This window comes from Solanum dulcamara, chromosome 5, assembly GCF_947179165.1.
Source record: "Solanum dulcamara chromosome 5, daSolDulc1.2, whole genome shotgun sequence".
Classification (NCBI taxonomy): Eukaryota; Viridiplantae; Streptophyta; class Magnoliopsida; order Solanales; family Solanaceae; genus Solanum; species Solanum dulcamara.
The window spans coordinates 72,351,426-72,374,990 of NC_077241.1; the positions used below are offsets into that span (position 1 = coordinate 72,351,426).

The 23,565-nt window shown below is 31.7% G+C and overlaps 2 protein-coding genes across 5 annotated transcripts; one reads left to right on the forward strand and one right to left on the reverse strand.

Annotated features, from left to right (window-relative positions):
- The first annotated feature begins 13,981 nt into the window (after positions 1 to 13,981).
- On the forward strand, positions 13,982 to 17,206 carry LOC129889668 (protein BASIC PENTACYSTEINE7-like). Of its 4 annotated transcripts, XM_055965072.1 has the most exons (4): positions 13,982 to 14,055; positions 15,026 to 15,149; positions 15,439 to 15,530; positions 16,328 to 17,206. In XM_055965072.1, exon 4 carries the CDS (start codon positions 16,372 to 16,374, stop codon positions 17,029 to 17,031), a length of 660 nt encoding a protein of 219 aa, XP_055821047.1. In that variant the 5' UTR covers positions 13,982 to 14,055; positions 15,026 to 15,149; positions 15,439 to 15,530; positions 16,328 to 16,371; the 3' UTR covers positions 17,032 to 17,206. The 4 variants fall into 4 exon arrangements, with proteins under 4 accessions (XP_055821047.1, XP_055821046.1, XP_055821049.1 ...); XM_055965071.1 differs by lacking the exon at positions 15,026 to 15,149; XM_055965074.1 differs by lacking the exons at positions 15,026 to 15,149; positions 15,439 to 15,530 and having other exon boundaries at positions 13,985 to 14,055.
- Positions 17,207 to 17,374: 168 nt separating this feature from the next.
- On the reverse strand, positions 17,375 to 22,185 carry LOC129889667 (phosphoribulokinase, chloroplastic). The gene is made up of 5 exons (XM_055965070.1): positions 21,472 to 22,185; positions 19,437 to 19,521; positions 19,236 to 19,320; positions 18,758 to 19,002; positions 17,375 to 17,864 (listed from the first exon to the last, which is right to left on the reverse strand). The coding sequence occupies exons 1-5, from the start codon at positions 22,026 to 22,028 to the stop codon at positions 17,613 to 17,615; spliced, it is 1,224 nt and encodes a 407-aa protein (XP_055821045.1). The 5' UTR covers positions 22,029 to 22,185; the 3' UTR covers positions 17,375 to 17,612.
- Positions 22,186 to 23,565: the final 1,380 nt, after the last annotated feature.

Below are 23,565 nucleotides of genomic sequence, written 5' to 3' on the forward strand. Positions count from 1 at the left end.
ATGTAATAATAAAGAATGATAAAGTAATTATATTTGGATCGGGTGTCACGTTCCGACACGATATATTTGGATCGGGTGTCACATTCTGACACGATATATTTGGATCGGGTATCACGTTCCGACACAGTATATTGGGATCGGGTGTCACGTTCGGCACGACAATATTAAAGAAAAACAATCAAAATGACTTAATACTACCCAATCTCCAAAACTCATTTTTCAAAAGAGTGTGATGTGGAGGCTCGAGTCCTCATTTGTGATCTTGATATTATTGACTGATTATGTAATTGTTCATTGCGTTAACACTTGATCTTGATCTTGTTGGTTGACATATGTTAAGTGCTATTGTTGATTTTCCACTATTACTTTATGTTATATTGATTTCTATTTTGAGTCGGCCGATGATACGTACTCAGTACATGTTGTCCTGTACTGACCCCTACTTGTATCTTTTCTTGTTTTATTTTGTCGAGTGCAGCGAGTGTTCCACCGACTTCGACTCGACCTCAGCTCCAGTCAGTCTCAAGATCATCGGATTTCAGGGTAAGCTATCCTTCTAGCTCGTGATGGATTCTCTCGGTTATGGCATGGTGTCTTTAGTTTTCGGACACATTTTGTTATTTGTTTATTCAGGTGTTTGATATTTCCAGATTTAGTTTTAGAATTTAAATGCGCTTCATGTGATGACTTTCAGATTTTGGGGAACGTCAAGTAATAGATTTTAGTGGCTTTTGTTATTTCTGACTTTAATAAGATTGAGCTTCCGCAATATTGTCGTGATTTATAAGTTGAATCGTTAATGTAAGTTGGAGTTTGTATCGTTGGTTCTCCCACCTAAGAGGTTAAGTGTAGGTGCCACTCACGGCCCATTTTGGATTGTGACACATATTTTGCCGGTAGGTAGCTTGTAGCCACTACAAATCTATTCACTAAAGGGATCATTGGTAGCGGAAGAAAAAATTAGTTATTTATGTATTAATTTTAAAATAATTTATATAACATAACGTATGTAAATAGATAAAAAAAAAAGTTATTTAGTTTTATTCATCTTCCTATTTCCTTTTGCTTGCTCTCTGAAGTGAGCTCTTAATAAAACTGAGAGGTAGTAAAATGACAAATCCAGCGCATTCCACAAATAGAAATGGTAAAACATGTGTCATGAAAAAAGGGAACCCAATTATTGAAAAAACAAATATCAAAAAAAAACCAAAAAGTGGTATTATTTTAGAAATACCCTTGGTAGTACCATTAAAATTTCACTTATTAAATAGTAAATTATTAAAAAAAAATTGGATTTCTTTAGCTTACTAAGAAGCAGGGCTGTTAAGAAAATTATTTCTTTTGTTCCTAATTCATTTGTTTTATTGGCATGCAAAGGATAATTTGTTTGATGGTATATTCATTGTAAAATTGTAATTGTTTACGAAATGAGGAAGAAGCACCTAATAAAAATCGATCGAGAGAACTTGTTAATGAATTAAGAGCTCAGGTATCTTTCATTTTCTCTATCTTTTGCTTTGTGTGTTAAAATAAATATAAATACAAGAGATGTTATGAAGGTGGATTGTCCATCTTGTGAAGGTGGATTGTCCACCTTATGAAAGTGGATTGCATGAAGGTGGATTGTCCACCTTATGAAAATGGATTGCCCACCTTGTAGACATCATTTTCACATTGTTCTTTTCATTCCTATAAAAGTCATGTCTTGGCATTATAATATGATGAACAAGAATAACAACTTCATCTTCCTCTCTCATCTTCATATTTCCTACTTCTTGAATTGTGAAGTTATTTAATATTTTGTTTCTCTATTCTCCTCCTACTTACTCTGAAATAGTTTGCCACAATAATTTTTATAACAAGAGATAGATTTAGACTATATAATTTTTTCAATGCACGAGTGGTTAAAGAGCTCTTTATAGTGGCGAAAAGAAGTTGAATGGTATATATTGTTTAATTCTTTCATATTTATTTTCCTCTCTAATATATAGTGTCAGATTTTATGACAACTAATTTTTAAAAAAGTGCAACAAAACGTGTGTTAGCACGTTTATCCCAAACTACTTAATAAGTTATAAAGTTTGTGTTTTAAATGGTACATATAATACTATTGAACTTTCTCTGTACTATAAAGAAAAATTAATACATTTTTTTAAAAAAAGAAGCAATAATTTGTGTAAGTTGAAGTAATATATATATATATATATATATATATATATATATATATATATATATATCAACAATTTAAAATTATTTTAACAATTCAACTTTTAATTTTGTTGCTTTTGGTATTGAACTTCATCATGTTGGGAAATTGTGGACTAACACGAAAATATACAACAATAATAACAATCCAGTGAAATCTCACAACGTGTGTTTGGGGAGGGTAGAGTGTACGCAGACCTTACTCCTATCAAAGTAGGACGGTTGTTTCTTGGAGACCCTCGGCTCAATAAAAGCATAAAAAAATGTCAGATAAGGCTAAGAAATTAAAAGCGATAGAAAAATTAGTGTATTCATTTTCCTTTAGCTTGTAGTGTCTTGACTATTTTTTATTGAGAAATTGCACTCTCCCACCAATATCAATATGGCAATATCTGAGTAGCTGCATTCTCCCACAAGATTATTCTCCACCAAGGTTAAGGCAAATGGGAAAAAATCTTAACTAGTCAAAAATTGTGATTTAACACGAAAATATATATGGTCAAAATAGTAGAAATAAAATGAAAATAATGACACCAAAATTTTTACGTGAAAATCCTTTTAAATAAAGGAAAAAACATGGGCCAAGAGGAGCAACTGATATCAGTATAGTAAGAAATTTTACACAATGTAATCACGAGTACAATAGTCAAAATGACTATTACACACTCAAAAGGAATAACACTCTTTTGATCTACCACCTTACTAAAATATCGTTCACACTCTATTTTTTTCACAGATTATTTTCTTATATATATATATATAGTCTATAGAAACCTCACAACTCTCTAAATAATTTTTTCTCTCTGTGAATTGGTGTGTATAATCAATGAGCTGAAACTCTTATTTATAGGAGTGAAGAAACTCTTCTTCGTGTATGAAAGTTGGTCGGCGCCAACTTTCACCAAACTTGACCATTTTCTTTGACTAATAAAAAGGAGAAGTAAATTTGCAAATAAATTGCAAATTGCTGAAAAATGGGCAGCAATATTTGACTAAGAAAGAAGGGGGGACCCTACAAATTTCTCCCTCCAGTCTCATTCACTAGAATGAGGTATCTTCGTCTTATCAGAGATAACTCATGCCAACAAGTTCTTTGCACAATTTGAACTTGTCCCTTATTACCACTTTGGTCAGCATATATGTACGATTTTCATTTGTGGATATCTTTTCAACCTGCATAAATTTGTCTTCTATCTTTTCTCGAATTCAGTAATATCTCACGTCTATGTGTTTCGTCTTTGCATGGTACATAAAGCTCTTGCTCAAGTTTATTACACTTTGATTTTCACAATAAACGACATACTCCTTCTGATACAAGCGAAGCTCTTCAAAAATAGTTTGAGCCATATCATCTCCTTGCCAGCTTCAGTAGCCGCAATCTACTCAGCTTCAGTTATAGATAGTCACACTTCTGCAACTTCAACTGCCATGATATAGCTCTCCCTGAAAAAGTAAACAAATATCCAGTAGTGGATTTTCTTTTATCAAGGTCACCTGCCATATCAGCATCTGTATAGCCCTTCAAGATTGGATTTGATCCTTCAAAAGCACAAATATTTATCTGAGCTTCCTCTCAGATACTTGAGTATCCACTTTACAACTTTCTAATGTTGTTTTTCTGGATTATCGAGAAATCTGCTGACAACACCAACTGCGTGAGCAATATCAGGTCTAGTGCATACCATTGCATATATTAAACTTTCGATGACGAAGGAATATGAAATTTTGGTCATGCTCTCTTTTTCCTCCTTAGCTGTAGGGTACATTTTCTTGCTCAACTACATATGACCAGCAAGAGGTGTGCTAACAGACTTACCATTCTTCATGTTGAAGTGCTCTAGTACACATTCAATTTACTTCTCTTGTGAAAAATAAATCTTCATTTCATCTCTGAGACGAGTAATCCTTGTTGACACCTAATTTGACCCTTCACAATATAAATTAGTTACCGAGTTTCTTCAATTTTGAACAATTTGAAATAATTACTTTAAAAAATCCAAAAATATTTTCAAGTTATTTTTAAGTATATTTGCCATTTTTATAATTTTTAAATGATTTATATAGTTTTATATAATTATTCGTATAATTATAATTATTTACATAATTATTAGCTTTTATAAATATTTAAAAATGATCTCAAAAATATTTTAATTTTAGTAATTATTTCATAAATTAGTAGCTTATATTTTTGAATTAATTATTTTATAATTGGGTTAATTATTTTATTTTGTTATAATTAAGAAGCTCGCTAATTAATTGATATTAATTCATCCTATTTAATTTTTTTTAGCCAAATTCATTAATTAAATTTATTTTGGCTAAATTCTTAATTCAATTGCCTATAATTAGAACAATTTGGCTATCTTTTCAATTACAAATCTAACCAGATTTTGACTCTTTTTTAAATTCTTATAGTCATTTTTATAACCATTTTTAATAGATAAAATTACCTATTTACACATGTTATATTACCATATTTATTAATATTCTCTACCATTTGTAAAAATCTCAAAAATCCCTCTTTTTTTAACTCTCTCTCCATCTCACAGATACATCACATTTAACTTCTCTCAACTATCCTTAATTCGCCTAATTTCAAGGTTGAGCTTCAGCAGTTTATTTTTTTGAATTTCAGTCCAATTATTACTCAATTTCAAACTTCTAAGTAAGGTATATTCAAGTTTTTCCTTATCTGAAATCTCACTTTAATCTCACTTCATTCGATTTCCATTTCTTCTGTAATTTTTTATTGTTTTTACTCTTATTGTTCACTGATACATATGAAATCCGTTCCATCTTTTAGTATTGGTCTCACACAGTTGAATAAAAATTAAGAAATTTTTGTTTCATCGGGTTCTGATTCATCTGGGAAAGGATACCACGAGGTTAGATCTAAACATCATAATGATCCAGTAGTTATGGATAAGTTACGTGCGAAATTGAAGTCAAAATCTTCAGTTCAATATGCACCAAAAGAAGTAGAGAAAAATATTGAAGGGGTTACAACACGCCATAATCTCATAAAGGTATGAGTTCATCAACGCTGTGTTCTGTTTTTCTTTTATAAATCTTGATTTTTCTGATACATTTCAATGTACCTTTCTTAATGTTCCCATTTTGATACTTAAGCTTTTGATATGGTTTTGTTATTGTTGTTCTGATACATAAGGTCTAATATTTTTTTATAATTTTCTGATACATCAAGTACTAATCAAGATACATAAGGCGTTTATGACTTTTGCATTATTTACGATGCATTAATTTTTGTTTTTTCTATTATTTTTGAAACCTAAAGGCAAAAAAAGTGTCTTATATCAATATACATAAGCTCTATATGTATAATGATTAGCCATGCATCTGATTCATAAGGTCACTTTTGTATCATTTATTCTAATGTATTATATCAGATGTACAATGTATCAAGTTCAAGTTGTATTTAATCATTTTTCCTATTAATGCAGGGACTAAAATACGTCATCAAAAAGATCCTTTCCCACTCTTTGAGATTCGACACTGCATATACGGCTAATTTTATTGATGATTTCAAATCATCAATAGGTGAAGAAGCTATACAGTTATTTAGGCAAACCATCTTTAGTCACTACCTAAATATGCCAAAGTATAATTTTCAAGGGCAAATCATCAAATACTTTTTACTTCTTGAGGTAGAGAAAAAAACAAAGAGGAATTGCACATTCGTCACGTGCAGGGTAATATACTCTAATTCACAATCAAGGAATTTGCTATTATTATTGATTTGCGATATACCAGTAATATCAATGAATTTCGATACCTGAATGCACCAACAAGTAGATTGTTGTCTAGATATTTTCCTGGTGTAAAAAATGAGGTAAACAAAGGACGTTTCATTCAGCGTTTTTTGATTGAAGGATGGGAAACCAATGAAGACGCTATTCAGATGGTCATTCTCTACTTCATCCACACTTTTGTTTTTTTTCAACTAGGTGATTCACCTATTTCTGTTGATGATTTTAAGATGGTAGAGAATGGTAGATATGAGCAATTCCCATAGGGTAAAATAGCATTTTCCAAATTGATGAAAGGAATGAGGTATGAGTTTTCTACTACCAAACAAATGTATCGTTTGGGCGACATGTCATACGCTCTAAATGCATGGATCTACGAATGTGCATCTCAGGTCCCTTCTGAAATTGCCGTAAGAGTGGGTAATAAAATTCCCAAAATTATTAATTGGCGTGTTGTTGCGGTCAATCCCAAATTTGAGACATTCATGTCTAGCATTTTTAATGAGGTATATTTCATGAAATTATTTTCATACTTATATCAAATGTATATACCATTTGCTGCTTATTAAATGTAGTTTAAGATTATTCATTTTTCAATTATACACTAACTCAGTATACATAACATTTATGATACATTCAATAGTCTTTGTTCTGATACATAAGATTCTTGTCATGAACTGATGATTCATAATGATACATGTTTTTATTTTTTCTGCTTTTACTCAAATTTTTTAGTATCCATGCTCCAATATTGTGCCAACTCAAGATGAAATGGAATCACTTGTCATTCCTGGCAGTGGACATACTACTGAAGCTACTACATTAGCTGCCAAGGTCAAATTTACAGAACCTCAAGAACTTTCTGGATTTGAGGACTTTTCAACAAAACCACCCTCAAAATTGTTAAGAATATCTGGTCATGTTGCTGATACATCTTCTCCACCTCCTCCTAAAAGAAGGAAGACTACTCCTGGTAAAAAAAATCATTCAAGTAGCAATAGCTAACATACACAAGAATGTCATACCACCAAAGCCATCAAAAAAACTTGTTTCTACTGCTACAGAACCAGCGACAAAGTTAGTGGTAGGCGGTGAATCTTCTAGTCATTCTGAGCAAATTATTCATGTGGAATTCAAAGCATTAAAGAAGTCTATAAAAAATACGTAAGTTATTACTATAAGATTTAAGACACACAATATACTTCTAATAAGTTGATACATTCTGATTTTTCATATTATTGTATTAAGGTTGACCGAAAGTTCAAGCGGCTAGAGAATAAAATTGATTCAAATCTTACCGATCTCTTGAAAGTCATTGACAATATAGTGCACCACATGACTGACACATCATCTTCAATTAAAAAAGATGATTTTGTTCAACCATTCCATGTGGTGGAAGAACAACAAGCACCTATTGTATTAGAGGAGCACGATGATCCAAATAAATCTGATTCCCCCCTAGCAAATGACCAATCTCATGTCCAGGAAGATATTAAGGTAGATACATCATGTAATTATTGATATTTCTATTTTGATATACTTTTAAACTACTGGATACATTTCATTTTCATATATCAGATCTTTAATTTTTATTGTAATTGTCATTCTCATAATTACATGTTATTATAATTGTAGGATGCAGAACCATCCAAGATAATACAAGAAATGAATGATGTATTAGAATATTACATTGTATCAGATGCTGCAGAATCTCTTCAACAATATGTTTCTACTAATACATTAAAGGTAATGTATCATAACCAAAGTTATAACCAATCTGATGCTACATAACTCTTGTATCTGCTAAACCTATGATGCTATATAGATATTGATATATTTCATTTTTATATATCATAAGTAAATGTTATTATATTTGCAGGAAGCAGAACCATCCAACACGATATAAGAGGTGAATGATGTATCAGAACACCACATTGTATCAGATGCTGCAGATCTCTTCAATAACATATTTCTAAAGATACATTAAAGGTAATGTACCAGAACCAAAGGTATTAAAGGTAATGTATCATTTCATAGTCATTTTCTTAAATAATTATTATTATTACATTTGTAGGAACCAGAACCATCCAATATTCCATAATAATTAGAGGATGTATCAGCACACCACATGGAATCAGCTAGAGCAGATTCTTTTCAAGTGAATGTTGATTCTGATACATTAAAGGTAATGTATCTGATCAATTCTTATGATACATTCAACATTAATAAGTTTAGTATTGACGTTATACATTTAATTTAGAATAATACCATGAAAGATGCAAGAAAGACTGTTGATAATACTAATCAAGTTGAAGAGCATGTTGAGCAGATTGATAAAGAAAAAATCAATCCAAGTGCATCGATAATATTCCTCAATTGTATCTGATTCATTAAATTTAGTAAAGTTTATTATACTAAAGTCATTATATTTTTATAATTCTTAAAAAATAGGAATCCACTACTTCAACCTCGATATTGTCCGAAACTCAAGATGTGATAGATGCTCTAATATACGGACTTTCAGTACCGGTCATGCCATAGACTTCTGTTAGTCATGAACATGTAGTTCAGGCTATGTCTACTACGTGATAGCCAGCTACCTACCACTCTTCCAATGATATTGCCAGATAATGCGAAGACATTTCTTCTAAGAAGTAGGCTCTCTTCTAAGATCTTACAATCACCGTATCTAACAATATTTGGGTCGAGTGAAAAGGGTAAGAAAAAAATGACTATTATTAGGTATCAAACACACCCCTTTGAAGATTTTGGCATATGATATAGTCCCCTAACTGAGCTTATCACCGACTACTCCCAATGGTTATATAAATGACTATTAAAATCACATGCCAACAAGTAAGTATGATACTTATAACTTATATCAATACAAGTTGTTTATTGTACATGTACTGTCATTTTAATATAAGTTTTCATTCTGAAAACCAAAGGAGGAACACTACAGATCCAAGTGCTCTACATTCGGGTTTGAAAAAATAAACTTTGTAGTGGCATTTTCTCAAGATAAGAACTGGTTCTACCTTATGTCACAATCGAAAAAATGTTGGAATGATGAGGTAATCATTTCTTGATACAGCAACTGTTACGTGTCAAACACAATGTCTGATACATAAATACTATGAATCAGATACATCTATTACAGAATTTTCTGCTCTGTTTAGTAACTATGTATCAGTTTGTAAACTAATACTTTCTTAAAATGTGCAGTACATCGATGTAATAATTTACTATCTTCAGAAGAAATTGAAGACTCAGTTGGACAATCTGTATCAATATACAACAACAAACTGTATTTTTAAAGTTTTTATCGAATCTGCACACACACGATACTATCACATTCCACCTGACATTTATATCCAAGAAGATATGGCACGGGCCTATGTTATAGCTCATCACGAGATTCTATGAAGAACATAAAAAGAGGTTTCTCAATTCCCGCTGGGTTGCCTTAGTATTTGATAGACGAGGTATACATCTCGGTAAACTGTGATAGGAATTTTCATTAGGTTCTGGTAGTAGTTGTGTTGAAACAGAGGTTAATACGCATCTATGATTCATCATCTAGAAGAAGAAGTAGCAATTCTTCCCCAGAGATTCAAAAGATAGCAGTAATGCTACCTATATACCTTTACGATAGTGATTTTTTTTAGAAGAATGAACGTACTGATTGGTCATCGCTTGATTCATACAAGTCAAATCAACCGGTAACATGCTTGTAGTACATCACCCTTTTACAGTTGAATATATTGAAGGAATTGCGTAACAAAGAAGCAATAGCGTGTGAGTATTAACAAATATGCATATTTAAATCATTAAGATTTTATTTTTATTTTTTTAAAGTTGGGTATTCCTTTCTTTGCAGGAATTGTGGTGTTTTTCTAGCTATTTTTGCTAAATATCTTAGTGATGGAATTTCTATTTCAACTACCGGACTACATGCCGAATACTTTCGTTCAAGATATGCCGCACTACTGTGGAATTATGATTGTCGGAAGGCCAAGGATGGTTATGTTAGTGAAAATGACGATCGAAAAAAATCTAAGAGAGATTTCATCTCTCCTGGTCATGGAGAACTGATGGACGTCGAGTAGTTTTTTTTTGAATTTGATAGTAGTAGAATGTAGAATTTTATTTTTGCACCAACAGTAAATATTTTTTTTTTGGCTATTTAACAATTTAGCAGATATTGTTGAATATAAATTTTGTTGTTTGTATCATAATTCTTTGTATCAGTTACATATCTTTAGGGAATTTTGAAACTGTGATGCATTGTACATATTAAGTGTAAATGAATATTAATTTTTGTTCATGATACATAACCTTTCTAATATGCGGTGCATTGTAACAATGCTTATGTATCAACCCTAAATCAGTCGAATGATCATGTATCAGTTATCAATGTATCAAACTCAAATATAAGATGAAAGTTTATGTATCAGATTCTGAACCAACATTTAAAGATGGAAGGAAGACCTAGATGGACTTAATTAGGAGCATGGGCAACCCCCTTTTTTTAAGCAAAGAGGAAGTCGTGCAAGCAAGCGAAGTGGAATCTATTAGAATAAAAAATAGTGTAACCAGTAGAAGTGACTATGATAAAAGTGCTTTCCAATTTGTCATGTCGTCCCATCCTCCTAACAATTTCCATGTAAGATTATTGATCTAATCAAATAATTTAAAGTTACCATAGTCGTAACTCGTACATATAAGTAGAAATTTATCGCTATAGTCGATATATATGGGTCCCATATTGTATATAGGTACGTTAACAAAACTACATATCAAAGTTATTTTGTCTTAAGAAATTAATATGTACAAATTTGTTAATTTAGAATTTAACGATTTAATATAATTAGAATCTTAAACCTATAACCTTCAAAAATTCTAGCTCTATGTACTCACGAGAAGGAGGAAGAGAAATTAAATAAGATTAAGTAATTTTAAAAGTGAGTTTGTTATATTTGTAGTTTTTGAAAAATTGATAATTAGGGTTATTCTTTATAATCTTTGAAACTCATATTTCAAATTTTAGTTCATTTGGAGTACATTTGGATATTGACTCGTATGTTAGATTGTTGAAATTTGAAGAATAAGTTATATTTAGGCAAATTTTTGTTCTTGCAAAAATGCTTGAAGTTCAGGAAAGAACCACACTTAGATAATGCAAATGAACCACATTTTGTATTCTAAATCCTCTATAACACTCCATGTTGTTACATACAGTTGATAGAAAATACTAAGCAAAACTGATGGCCTAAAGAGTGAAACTAATTTATAACATTAACCGCAAATCGATTTGTAGTCTTAACTTTAAAAACAATTATTCTGCTTTTTTTAAAATAAAAAAAAAAGTAGGAAAAGCTAGAAAAAAGTGAATATTATAGCTAGTGATTTTTCTAAGATGCAAATTTGGGAAAATGAATCGGAGAACTGGATAGATAATTTTTTAAGTTGAAGAGGTTTACATACTTCTCACGAGCTAATTTCATTGAAAATAATTGTCGTCATTTGTTATAAATATAACAAAATCAAATATTATCTATGCTTAATTTTGAACATATAAAAAATAAAATTATTCAAATGCATATTTAAAGGATTATATCAGATTGATCCCTAAATATTACCACCTCCGTCTAATATTAATTGTTTTTATTATTAAAAATATTTATTTCAAAGTACTTGTCAATTTATAAAATTTACAGAATTAATTAATTGTTCTTTTCATTTTATCGTTATATAAATATTATAAAATTTCAAAAAAGTTCCTCATTGTTAATCTTGATATTGAGAGATAAAGTACATGAATAAAGTGTATTAAAAAAAGTTAAATGGTAGTAAATTAATAAGAAAATTCTTCTTATTTATAATTCTCCTTAAAGGAGAAAGTGGACAAGTAATACATATTAAAAAGAAGTGACAAATTTTATACTCTTATTACTTCATATTAAGTGAATTATTAAAATATTTTACAATTCAAAACAAGTTTATCATTCAAAATTTAAGAAAATTATTCATTTTTTTTTCATATTTACCTTCTCTTGATAAGGCTATTAAGTACTTTATATTTTCTTAAAAAATAATTTAAAAAATTAATAATAAAAATAACTTTTAATTTATGTTATTAAATATAATATGGACAAGAGGGCCCCGAGTAGCATACGTTGGGATTTTGGCATGACTTTTGTCCTCCACTTTGATGACAACGAGGATTAGATTGATTGATAACAAATTATTTTGAATTAATTATTAATATTTTATTATGTATATGAAATAATTTATGTATAACATATATAAAGTTTGTAGTGTAAAGGCTAAATTATATTATTTTTTTATTTTTTTTCTTAATTTCAAAAAAAAAATATTTTTTGTTGACTTTGGGATATATAACATGTCTTTCGGATACATAGTGCATGATGCATTGTTTTTAAGACTGTTGCGTTAATTAAAAAATTAAAACGTAAAAGTTAATTAAGATTTCATAATACACGCTATCACGTAATTAAAATAATTAATCAACCCCTTTTATCTCGTAACATCTTCAACGAATTTAAATTTTAGATTTTTTCTAACAGAGCATCGGAGATACATCATTTTCTAAATTTCTTCAACTAGTCTGTTAACCAGTCTTTTAATTTTGATTTGAAACCTTCAAAAACTGCAGATACATTACATCACATGATTAAAACAAGACAATTTGACATCATTATGTATCAAATATATAACAAAACAATGAACATGATACATAACAACAAACTTATGTATCGGGATATGTGATAATGTCACCCTAATTCAGAATAAGTTATTCACCAATTCATACCAGATACAACAACATAATACATATTAAACTAGAAAATTTGACATAATCATATATCAAATATATAATATAACTATTGAAAAAGAGAAAAGTTTTGTAAACTAGTGTATCAAATATAAAACAATGAACACGATACATACTCCAAAGATACACATTGAATATAACAAAATATACGTTATTATGACAAAAAATGCATGTATAGATACATTACATCACAAGATACATGTACAGACTGGAGAATTTGACATATTTATGTATCAGATATACAATTGTGCATACAACAAAAAGAGAAAGACTTATATATCAATAATATGATGTTATAATGTATACAGATACATAGCATTCTAAGTTGAATGTATCTGGTGGTAAATTATACTGAATTTTGTAATACTAAGCAAAACATGAACCTGATACATAGTACTTTATAATTCACTAAATTAGGAATCCGTATCAAGCGTGTTAGTTGAACACGACACGTTGTAAATTATAAACATGTAGTGTGTCATAAGGTTGAAATGTGCACATTATACATGAACTAATCAACTAGATACATTAGAAATTTTGAACTTTAGGTAGAGAGGGTCGTATAGTTATAATTTTTGATAATCATCATCATCAAAATCAAAAACTCATTTAACAGGATCTTCAATTTGAGGAACTAATTAGATAAGTCTAATACTAAAAAGTGGACGAGGATCCATATGTATTAGTAATATAAGATGAACAATATGAAATTGAGCTTGATTTTGATTTAAATCTGATAAAATTGAACGCAAAAAAGATGGAGTTCTCCTACCTTTTTTAGAATTTGAAATTGAGGAAGAAAAATAAAAGAATCACGATTGTAATTCAAAAAATCTTATGTAGAAGTAACTGATGATACATGGACTTAATTTTAGGTGTGAATTTAAGAAAGTCGAGAATAAAGCGGAGAAGGAAAGAGTAATGTATTCGGATGTTGGAGAGAGAAAGAAGAAAATAGGAATTTTTGAGAAAATTTAAAATGGTAGAAAATATTATAAAATATGTTAAAATAAGGTGTATAGTTAGTAATTTTTGCTTTCTAATTTTATTATTATAATATAAATAATTCAAAAACTAATTAATATCTATAACTAAATACAAAATAAAATAATTTTATATATTATTACAAAATTATTATATCTTATGGCTCGTACCAAACGCAACCAAAGACGAAATAACAAGAACCCATTAGAGCTTTGTATCACTTGCTCCAACTCTCTGGCCGCTGTAAGTGTTCTGCGTTTTATGAGACTATGAAGATTATCCCCCTTTTTTCCCTGCACCTGATGTGCGATATCTGATTTATCTATATGTTAGAAGTGTGGAATTAGGTGTTTATGCTATAAAAATAAAGCATTTTTTTTGTTTGTTTTCTTTCACCTTATGTGGGTCGGTGGATTTCCCTGAGTTTCCAATTGATGCTGCAGTCGCTTTTTGTTTTCATTTCTGGTGGGATTGTGTATTCTTGGAACTTATACATGTTATTTCTTCTTATGATCAACAAATCCGTCTGCCCTAGGACCAACAACAGTCTTTAGCTCCCGTTTGGTCGTAAATTTGGAACTTGAAAAATTTGTGTTTTTGAAGTTGTGATTTTTGGAATATAAAGTCGTGCTTGGACATGTATTTTACTTTGATTTTTTTTTGAAGTTTTGTGAGTGGAACTCCTAAAAATCCAAAAAATGGTCTGAGCCGGTTCTTGGGAAGTAGAAAATATTTGAAGATCAGATTTTGATCTAATTTCATGGTCAAACAGAAATTTGAAGATGAATTTTCAAAATCTATGGTCAAATGCTAATTAGAACTCGGAGATAATGGATCAGCTCCTCTTCCACTTAAATATCAGGCTTAATTCGTACGACGTAAGGTTGGAACCTGTGACTTAGCGCAAGTTCCTCAACCTTTGCTACTTGAACCAAGTCCTGGGCATAGAGAAAGCATGTTCCACTTGAGCTAGTTACCCACTTAAATTTTTTTAAAGTAATCAAATAAATACTCATACAATATAGTCGATTAGTATTTCAAAATCAAACCCTTAAACCCCCTATATAGTTGAAATCCCACACAAATAGCCGACCATCCATATATTTTGATGGCAATTATATATGAATGCTAATGTAATATTTTTCTTGTTTGGTTTCCAATCTGTGTCCGGTGCTCCTTTGTGGTCCGACTTATCGGGATTCATGCTGAGAAGTCACACTTTAGGAACTGAGGGTAAAAAGCTTCCTATTAAAAGCAACTTCATTCTCATAGCTCGAAGACGAGACGTCTGTTTAAGGATGAATAAGACACTTATGCCTCCACCATAACCTTTGGTGGTAAGATATTCATTGTATAAGGAATGCTAGTGTTTGATTTCGAAACACGAGGATATATCCTTGACTGAGTAATTTAATATAAATTGTACTGTAATGATCAAATACAAATGAAAAATTAGGAATGATACAAAATTCAATGCTTGTGTAAGATTCCCATTATAGAAGGATTAAGTACTTGATTTTGAAATACATTAAGTGTATCTGTGTCTGAGTCTTATTATAGGAGTATTTAGTATAATTTACTCAAATTTTAACAATTCGATGGGGCTATAATTTATCTGCAAAACAGTATTGGCTTGGATGGAACTATGCCTCTGTACCTGTTTGACATTTGGATTACACCTACTGCAGCCACTTGCATTCGGGGATTTTGCTTCTGATGTAAGTTTCCAAGATATAATGTAGTTACTGGTATTTCTGTTTCTTGGCGCTCATTCTTTTGAATGCTTGAAACTAAAAAGAACGATACTTTATCAGTTTTCGCTTAAAACTTATGGGGAATATGCTTAGCTACTATATTTACAGCAATTGCTGAATGACTTTGACTTGTAACGCTTTCAACGTGTGCAATCGCTAACGTGTAATTGCTTTTGCCCTGGTTTTGCATCTTCATTCTTGAATAGTTCTTGCGTTGCATTGGTTAGGACTTAGGATAATCACGTTTCCATTTGTAAATTAATGTAGCTGATTTCAGGATCTCATACTGAAACCATCTTTGTAGCCCTGTTTGAAAATGAAAAATAAAAGGTTACTGAAGTTCTCACGTGAATTGGTAAGTTTTACGCTGGCTGCTGGCCTACCACAACTCCCCCTCCTTTATCTGGGCTTGGGACAGAGAATGTAAGCAAGCTCACACAGGTAGAGTTTTAGACTTGTTCTAAAACTTATTAGTCATTTTCTTTTCATCTTGTTTGATGAATTGATGATGATATGATATGAGCTTAAATGAAGAATGTGGCTCGTCACACGGGGCTTGCCTAGTGTGGTTTGTAGGCTATTATTGTACAGGAGGGGGGTTTATTGTGTGCGCACCCAAAGGGTAGCGGCTGCGGGTTCCCTTGTCATCAAAAAAAAAGAAAAAAGAATGTGTATTTCATATTGCCGTACCCAACTTGTTTGGGACTAAGGCGTAGTTGTTGTTGTTGTACCGAAACTCTCACAAACTACTATATGTGCAGGACTGGCTCAAACAAAGATAGAACCTCCTTCCATAAGCTACCAAATGGCATCTCAAGTTAACCACAAAGAAGAGACATTTGATTCACATTTTCCACGGATTCATCAAGATAATTTCCCCCCAGCAACAAAATTTGGATCCGAATCAAAACCTTGTGCTGCTGTTCCTATTCGTTCTGTTGCCCCGACTGGTGAACAAAACGTGAATGTCAAGTTCAAGGACAAATCACAGAAGATTAAGAAAAACAAGAAACCACCTATGAAGGGAATTCGTGAAACTGTATCGAGACTTTTGAAAGTGGAACGGCCTGAAAATAAGTCTTCTGCCTCTAAAAAAACTAAAGGAGAAGCTAGATGTGGAGAGGCCACTGTTACAAAGAATCCAAATTCAGTTTACGGTCGAGCTAGTGCTGATTTTTCTGGCCTGCCTCCGCCATTTTGTTCCTGTACAGGTGTTTCTAGACGGTGCTACAAATGTGGAGGTGGGTGGCAATCATCATGCTGTACCACCTCCTTATCTGAGTATCCCCTTCCAATGAATCCCTCAAAGCCTGGTAGTCGTAAGCCTGGGAGAAAAATGACTAATGGAGCATATAATAAGCTTCTTTGTACACTTGCAACTGAAGGTCGTGATCTTTCTAATCCAGTTGACCTGAAGGACCATTGGGCAAGACATGGTAGTAACAAGTTTATTACTCTCAAGTGAACAATAGGAAAATTGACTCAACGTATGCATCAATTGTATTATGTATATATTATTTTATTCTCCAACTGTTGCTTCCTCTGGTAAGCATTAAAGGAACCTTGAGTAGTAGGTTGTTAATATGTTGAACTTAGTACTGATAAATTCTGGTAATATCATGCTTCTCTGTATTAGTCTTTGGGTGCTTCCTTCGTTCTGCCAAAAGTATGGCATTCTGAGATTCATGTTTTGCATGAAATATTGCGTTTACGTCTCAGCAGTGAGTATCAGATTTTCTGATTTTTATTGGTGGTTTCAATCTCAGTTATTGTTCAGTAGCTTACCTCCGAGTAGATAGTGCAGAAACTGCTTGGAATTGAAATTCATTTAACCTTTTATTGTCCATGTTACAATTCTCAACACATTTCCAGCTACAAATAATACATAACAAAGTGTATTTTCTCATTTACGGGGAATTATCTACCATGAAACTGAGACATGAAAGTGGCGGAAAGAAGTAGGCAAATAAGATTTAGGGAAGAGGGGAAACAACAAGGTACAACAGATGATTCTGATGCCTAGCTGTCAATAGAGTTTGGCAAAGTTTAGGCCTTTGCAGTTTGCACTGGAGCTCCAGCTCTGCTGGCAACGATTTGCTCGTACAGGTCTCTGATCTTCAAACCGACAATGGTCTGGAAGAAACCTGTTCCATTGTTGCTGCCAGGGAAGTCAGCATGCTTCAACATTTGTTGAGTAACTTCACCGTAGAATTTACTGGAGAGGTTGCTCAAATGGCTCTCCACATAGATGAGCTCATCTAGTCTGTCAAATTGGCCATCCATCTCCAAGACAGACACCTGCAAGTACGAAGAAGAGCAGATGGTGAAAATCAGGCATGATTTCTGGAAGAATAGCTGAGCAATGGTACAGACCCACTTTCTGGGTTAGCCAGGTATTTTCTAGCATGTTGTCTTTAAAGAACGATGACATATCATTGAGAAGTTCGAGAAGAAGCTTTAATGTTCTTTCAGTGTTTATCTATACAATTAGATTGAATAACAAAATACTCCAGCCTAATTCAATCTGTGTTAGCTTGCTTGCTCACATTGTTGGTTGGCCCCAAACCCGGATAAAGGATGGTCGGTAGGTTGATGACTAGCGAAAAACTAGTCAATTTAAGATGAATCCTCACATACAAAGCTAAATTTTCTAGCCTGATTAGTAATCAGCAACGAATGTCCTGCCAATTGAGTTCCTCGGGTTGAGTCTAGACAGGTGGACAAGAAAATGGATTACCATCTGATGCACCCTTGTTGATCTAACCTAAGTTCAGCATATTCTTAATATTTGGTGCAAAACTACATGACTTAATTAGTGATTTTGCAACTTATCCTTCCTTGCGGATTTCCGATTTCTAAAGGAGTAGCATCCCTTATCTCCAGCTATGGAAGAACTTTACCTATAATTACTTTAGGATAGCTCGGGCAGATAACTCTTCTTTGGATAGAGGAGTTTCTTGCCTTCTTGATCAATCCCTTTGCCCAGGAAGATCCTTTCCACATTTTCTATGTTTGTATCACCGAGACACCACAAGGGCCAACGATATACACCTGGGGAGCCCCAGCTCATTCAAATCAGAATAGAACGAGCACCTACGACTAAGGGGAATGGAATGTCGATCTCAGGGCGAGAGAATTGATTGATAAGTATGATCAAGTTTTGGCAGGTAGAGAAAGAATGCAGCATATACCTCATTGCCAAAGTAGGTATCAGGGCCATAGGTGAATTTGATGCCAGGGTAAGAACAAGTCAATTTCCTACCGCAAGGAATCCATGAGATTGTGGATCCTTCATCAAACAGGTAAACTGGACTGAAGTTTTTCACTCCTTCCTTCATTATCAATCTCACTCTCAAAACTTTGCCTTCATTGTCATCTGGGATTAGCTGAGTTGGGAGCACTTCAATGACTGCATCTGCATATTGCTTTTGTGTGTCTGCACCAAAATACAATTTTTTTTGCCACTTTACTAATCTTATTCATCTTCATTCATTAATCATATTATATATAAACTAGTTATGTTGCTTGGACTCTCCAAATATGTTGTCGAACTTGTGTCAGATCCTCCAAAAATGCATAGCTTTTGGACGATCTAACACACATCCTGCGACTTTGTTTTGAAGAGTTGAGCAACATAGCTAATTGTTATTTCAAGGAAAAGTAGTCCACCAATGTAAGCATCAAAATCTGGCTTCCTGGCTTCAATACTGGCCTTAATGCTCTCAAGGCTGTGTCCTCTCTCAGCCATATCCCTCTGCATTTTCAAGAAATACGCTTTTAGGTCAAAAAAAACAACCAATATCATGCATATTTCATTTGAGTTTTGATGTTCTATGCATCGACAACATGTTATATTGTACTGATTGTTACCTGGATCTTCCAAGCAAACTTAACCTCATTGCTGATATCCAAGTAGATACTGAAGTCCAAGAGCTCTCTCACACGCTCATCATACCTTTATACCATAGGAAATGAAAAATAAATGATCAGATTTACTACGTTATGGTATTACTAATTTCTTGTTTGGTACATTTTTTAAAATTTATGTATAGCTAATGCAAGTATTAGTTATTATTTTGTATTATTCAATGTATAACTAATACATAATAAACCATGATATTAGCAATACCAAGATTATTAATACATGTATTAGAATGGTTGAAGACTCTGAAAGTGTACATACAAAATTAAACAATGTGAGAGATATTTTTGTAAACAAATACTTTTTAATTTGTTTTGCAATACATGTTAATTTTAATACATCAAATCAAACAATGGACAAGAAATAACGTAAGCACAACTAATTTGTACATTTCAAATCTCAGTATTAGTGATGCACCTTATTCAATATTATACTTCTTACCAAATGACTCCTAAATGTAATAAAGATAGTACATCAAGAAGTAATTTAGGTAAGAGTGGTATTGTTATATATGGTGTTTAAGGATGTGGGGTAATAGTTAAATATGATTCTTAACTTGGCTTCAGCTGACAACTATGACATCTAGCTTTACTAGTGCACAAGTAGAAATTTTAACTACTCAAAACTTAAACAAAGAGACACATTCATCCTACATGATAATTTTGTGTCCTACGTGGCGTCCTACGTGTATTATGTCACGTAAAATATTGTCTACTTGTTCAATTTTATACAAGTTAAAGTGTCTATTTGTGCACATCTAAAATTGAAGGACATAGATATCAGGTGAAGTCAAGTTAAACGGCATATTTATATTTATGTATTATGCTTAAGGATGCTACAAAAGTGATTTTTGGTGTGTTGCTATCTAATTTTTGCAGCAGCTCATGTAATTAAAAAATAATTTATTATTCTAAAGTTTTAAATTCTACCAATGAAGTTTGAGGATAAAGTCGTAAAAATTGATTTATCCCTCAACCAAGGAAGCATTTATCCTCATTATCACCATTTTTCATCTATCATTTCTTAAATATTTTTTAAGTAATATAAAAAGTTATGTTATTTGTACCTTTCAAAAAATATTATTATACTAATATCAAATTTTCTAAAAATTCATTATTTTTAAAAAATCCACGCATACTTGTCAATATTTTTTAAAGACGCCAAGTAATACATGTCAAAAGAAGAGAATTTCCTTCACCATTGTCATTTTTCATTTTCCCTTTTGCAGGGAAGTAAATTACTATAAAGTATGTTTGGTTACACAAACGACAAGAAGAACTAAAGAATCTGAATATACGGAGAAACCAAAGTTTTCTTTCAATGTGTCAACTCTCTGCATGTGTGTTGTTAACATTAGAAAGAGAACAACATCATTGCATTTCTTCAAGAATTTAACAATAACATAGTCACAGTTTAATTTATATACATTAACAATATATTTAAAAAAAATATTATTCAAATCATTTAAAAGATAATTACAATTAAATATAATAATAAGTGGAATAATAACTCATAAAATAAGTCAAAGTTATCTTTCTCACTTTTTTTATTCATTTCATATGATATATTTTATTTTAAAAAGATTGAAACTTCTATTATATTTAAAGATAATTTAGCTTTTGAACTTTTCAATTTAAGTTTAGTGACATGATTTTATAACCACATAAATGTATATTACATAGGTTAGATCGAAAATTTTAAAAATCTTTCTTTTTTTTTTAACTCTATGTCCACTCAAACCGGAGCGGGAGCTAAAGCTTCGCACATATTCGACAAAACTCAATATCTTTGGCTCAAATCCTATAATTATATTTCAAAATCCATTTAATATGTATAAGCAAATCATTAAAAACACACCAATTGGTTGTATTTTTTAGAATTCAGAATTGATAACTCAAAATTCTAGTTCCGTCAAAGTTAACATGTTAAATCACATTGAATATTCAAGGCTGTCAGTACATATAAGTTAAATGGAGTACTTACATGGGGTGTAATCCTTCAATGACAAGAATCTTGGGTGGCTTAATGAGTTCAGGAGGATCAAGAAGACCACTAACATGATTATAAATAGGCTTATCCACAGCAACACCCTCCTTAATAGCCTTAACTTGTTCATACATAAGATCAAAATCATTAGCTCTAGGATCAAGAGCAGTTACCCCTTTTTCCTTCCTTCCAGTCCTATCAAGTGAATGATAATCATCAAGACAAATCACAGTAGTCATGTCTGATATCAATGTGTTTGAATCTGGATTTCCACCTTTTGGTGGCTCAGCAGCACCACCAAAAACACTTGTTAATCTCCTCATAAATGTACTTTTCCCACACCCAGAGTCAGCTGCTAAACCAATTACAACTGTTTTTTCAGCATCAGAAGCAGAACATGTTATCACATGATTTGTTGTGCTTCTTGTTTTGTTTGTTCTTTTTGTGTAGAAAATTACTTGTTTTTGGTGAAATCCTAAGTGGGATTTTGAAGGAGTGGAGATTGAACAAGTAGAATTGAGTGATTGAGCTGTGTACACTGTACAAACTGCCATATTTTCTTGATTTTTCCCCTCTGTTTCTTGAGAGGTTTTTTTTCTTTTTTTCTAGAGAGAAAGAGATAGAATTATGGAGGCTCTTTCTTTCTCTCTGTCTTTGAGCCAAAGAGATTAATGTGTGACATGTAATGAATGAATGGGCATTGATCTCCTTTTTTTGTAAGGATATTTTGTCCTGGCATTAGGAAAAAAATGTGTGAGGCTTACAAAATTTTGTAAGAAGTAAAGGCTATGGTTATGGTTAGAGGAAATCAGATGGCTATTTTGTTTGGATAGGAAAGGGTTTCTGTTACACTAGCCCTTTGTTTTGGACAAATTTGGAGTTAATTTTGAGTAGCTTGAGCTCTTCTGGTTGTATTTGTCTCAAATCCTTTAAAAATATATTAATTTTGGAGAATTCGACACATACTCATTAACATTTTAAAAAGTCGAGTAAGGAATTTTTACACAAATAACAAGTAAGATTCATTGTTTATTTTCTTTTAGCCGATATACACTGATATACATGAATTATACATCTGACGACTGCTTTTAGTTTGAGCGGTTGGGTGATCAGGTGGCTATTTAGGTTAACTATTTTAGATAATTATTTCAAGGCCAAGAATAGAGAGGGCATGGTTGTAGTTTTAAAATTTGTTTAGGGGTATAATTGTAGTTTTGACTTGAACACCCCCGACCCCTCACAATGTGTGTAGTATAAAAAAATATTCTTTTTCTTGAATTTATTTTTTTCTGTTACAAAGGATTGAAGATGATGTTTGTGATAGATAAAGGAATGGAGAAAAGCTTTGGTGGTGATTTATTTCAGTTTGGATATTTCCTAGGACACGTGGCAGCAGGATGATGGCATAAAAGAAGATAAAGGAAAGGAGGGGTGTGGAGGAGAATGTGTAATAATCCAAATTCAAAGAATTTTGGGCTTTGGATTTTTTACTTGATATTTTTGCATCTTTGGAAAGTTAATTGGGAAGATTAAAGTATTTTGGTGCTCAATAAGTTATATCGAGATTTTTTTAATGTTGAATTATAAAAATATAATTATCTAGTAAATATATCTGATTTATTGAACCAAAATTGAAATATATGATTTTTACAAAGTATGCTATATAATATGCATTTAATTTACCCTAGATAATTGAATTTTAGCCTTGATAGTTTCTAAAGGACTTGGGAGAAAAGTTTTGAAGAAGAGCAACTTTGTTAGTGTTTTATTTCGGGTTTAGTATCTAACATTGGGTATTTTATAAAAAGAAATATCATAATTGTAATTAAAATAATTTTAAAAATTGCTAATTTGAATTATAAGTCCAACTAAATATAAGATAAAATAATTTTATATTTTATCGCAAAATTAGTATCTCTTATCCCACCAATCAAATGATTTTTTATGTTTGTAATAAGCATTATCAACAGATATTAGAGAAATTTTCAAATTTAGGTAGATATAAGCAAAAGATGCTCTTAATTTAGTATAACAGTATGCATGGTTTACTTGAATCATTTGGCCTAATATATTTATACAATTGAAAGTGAT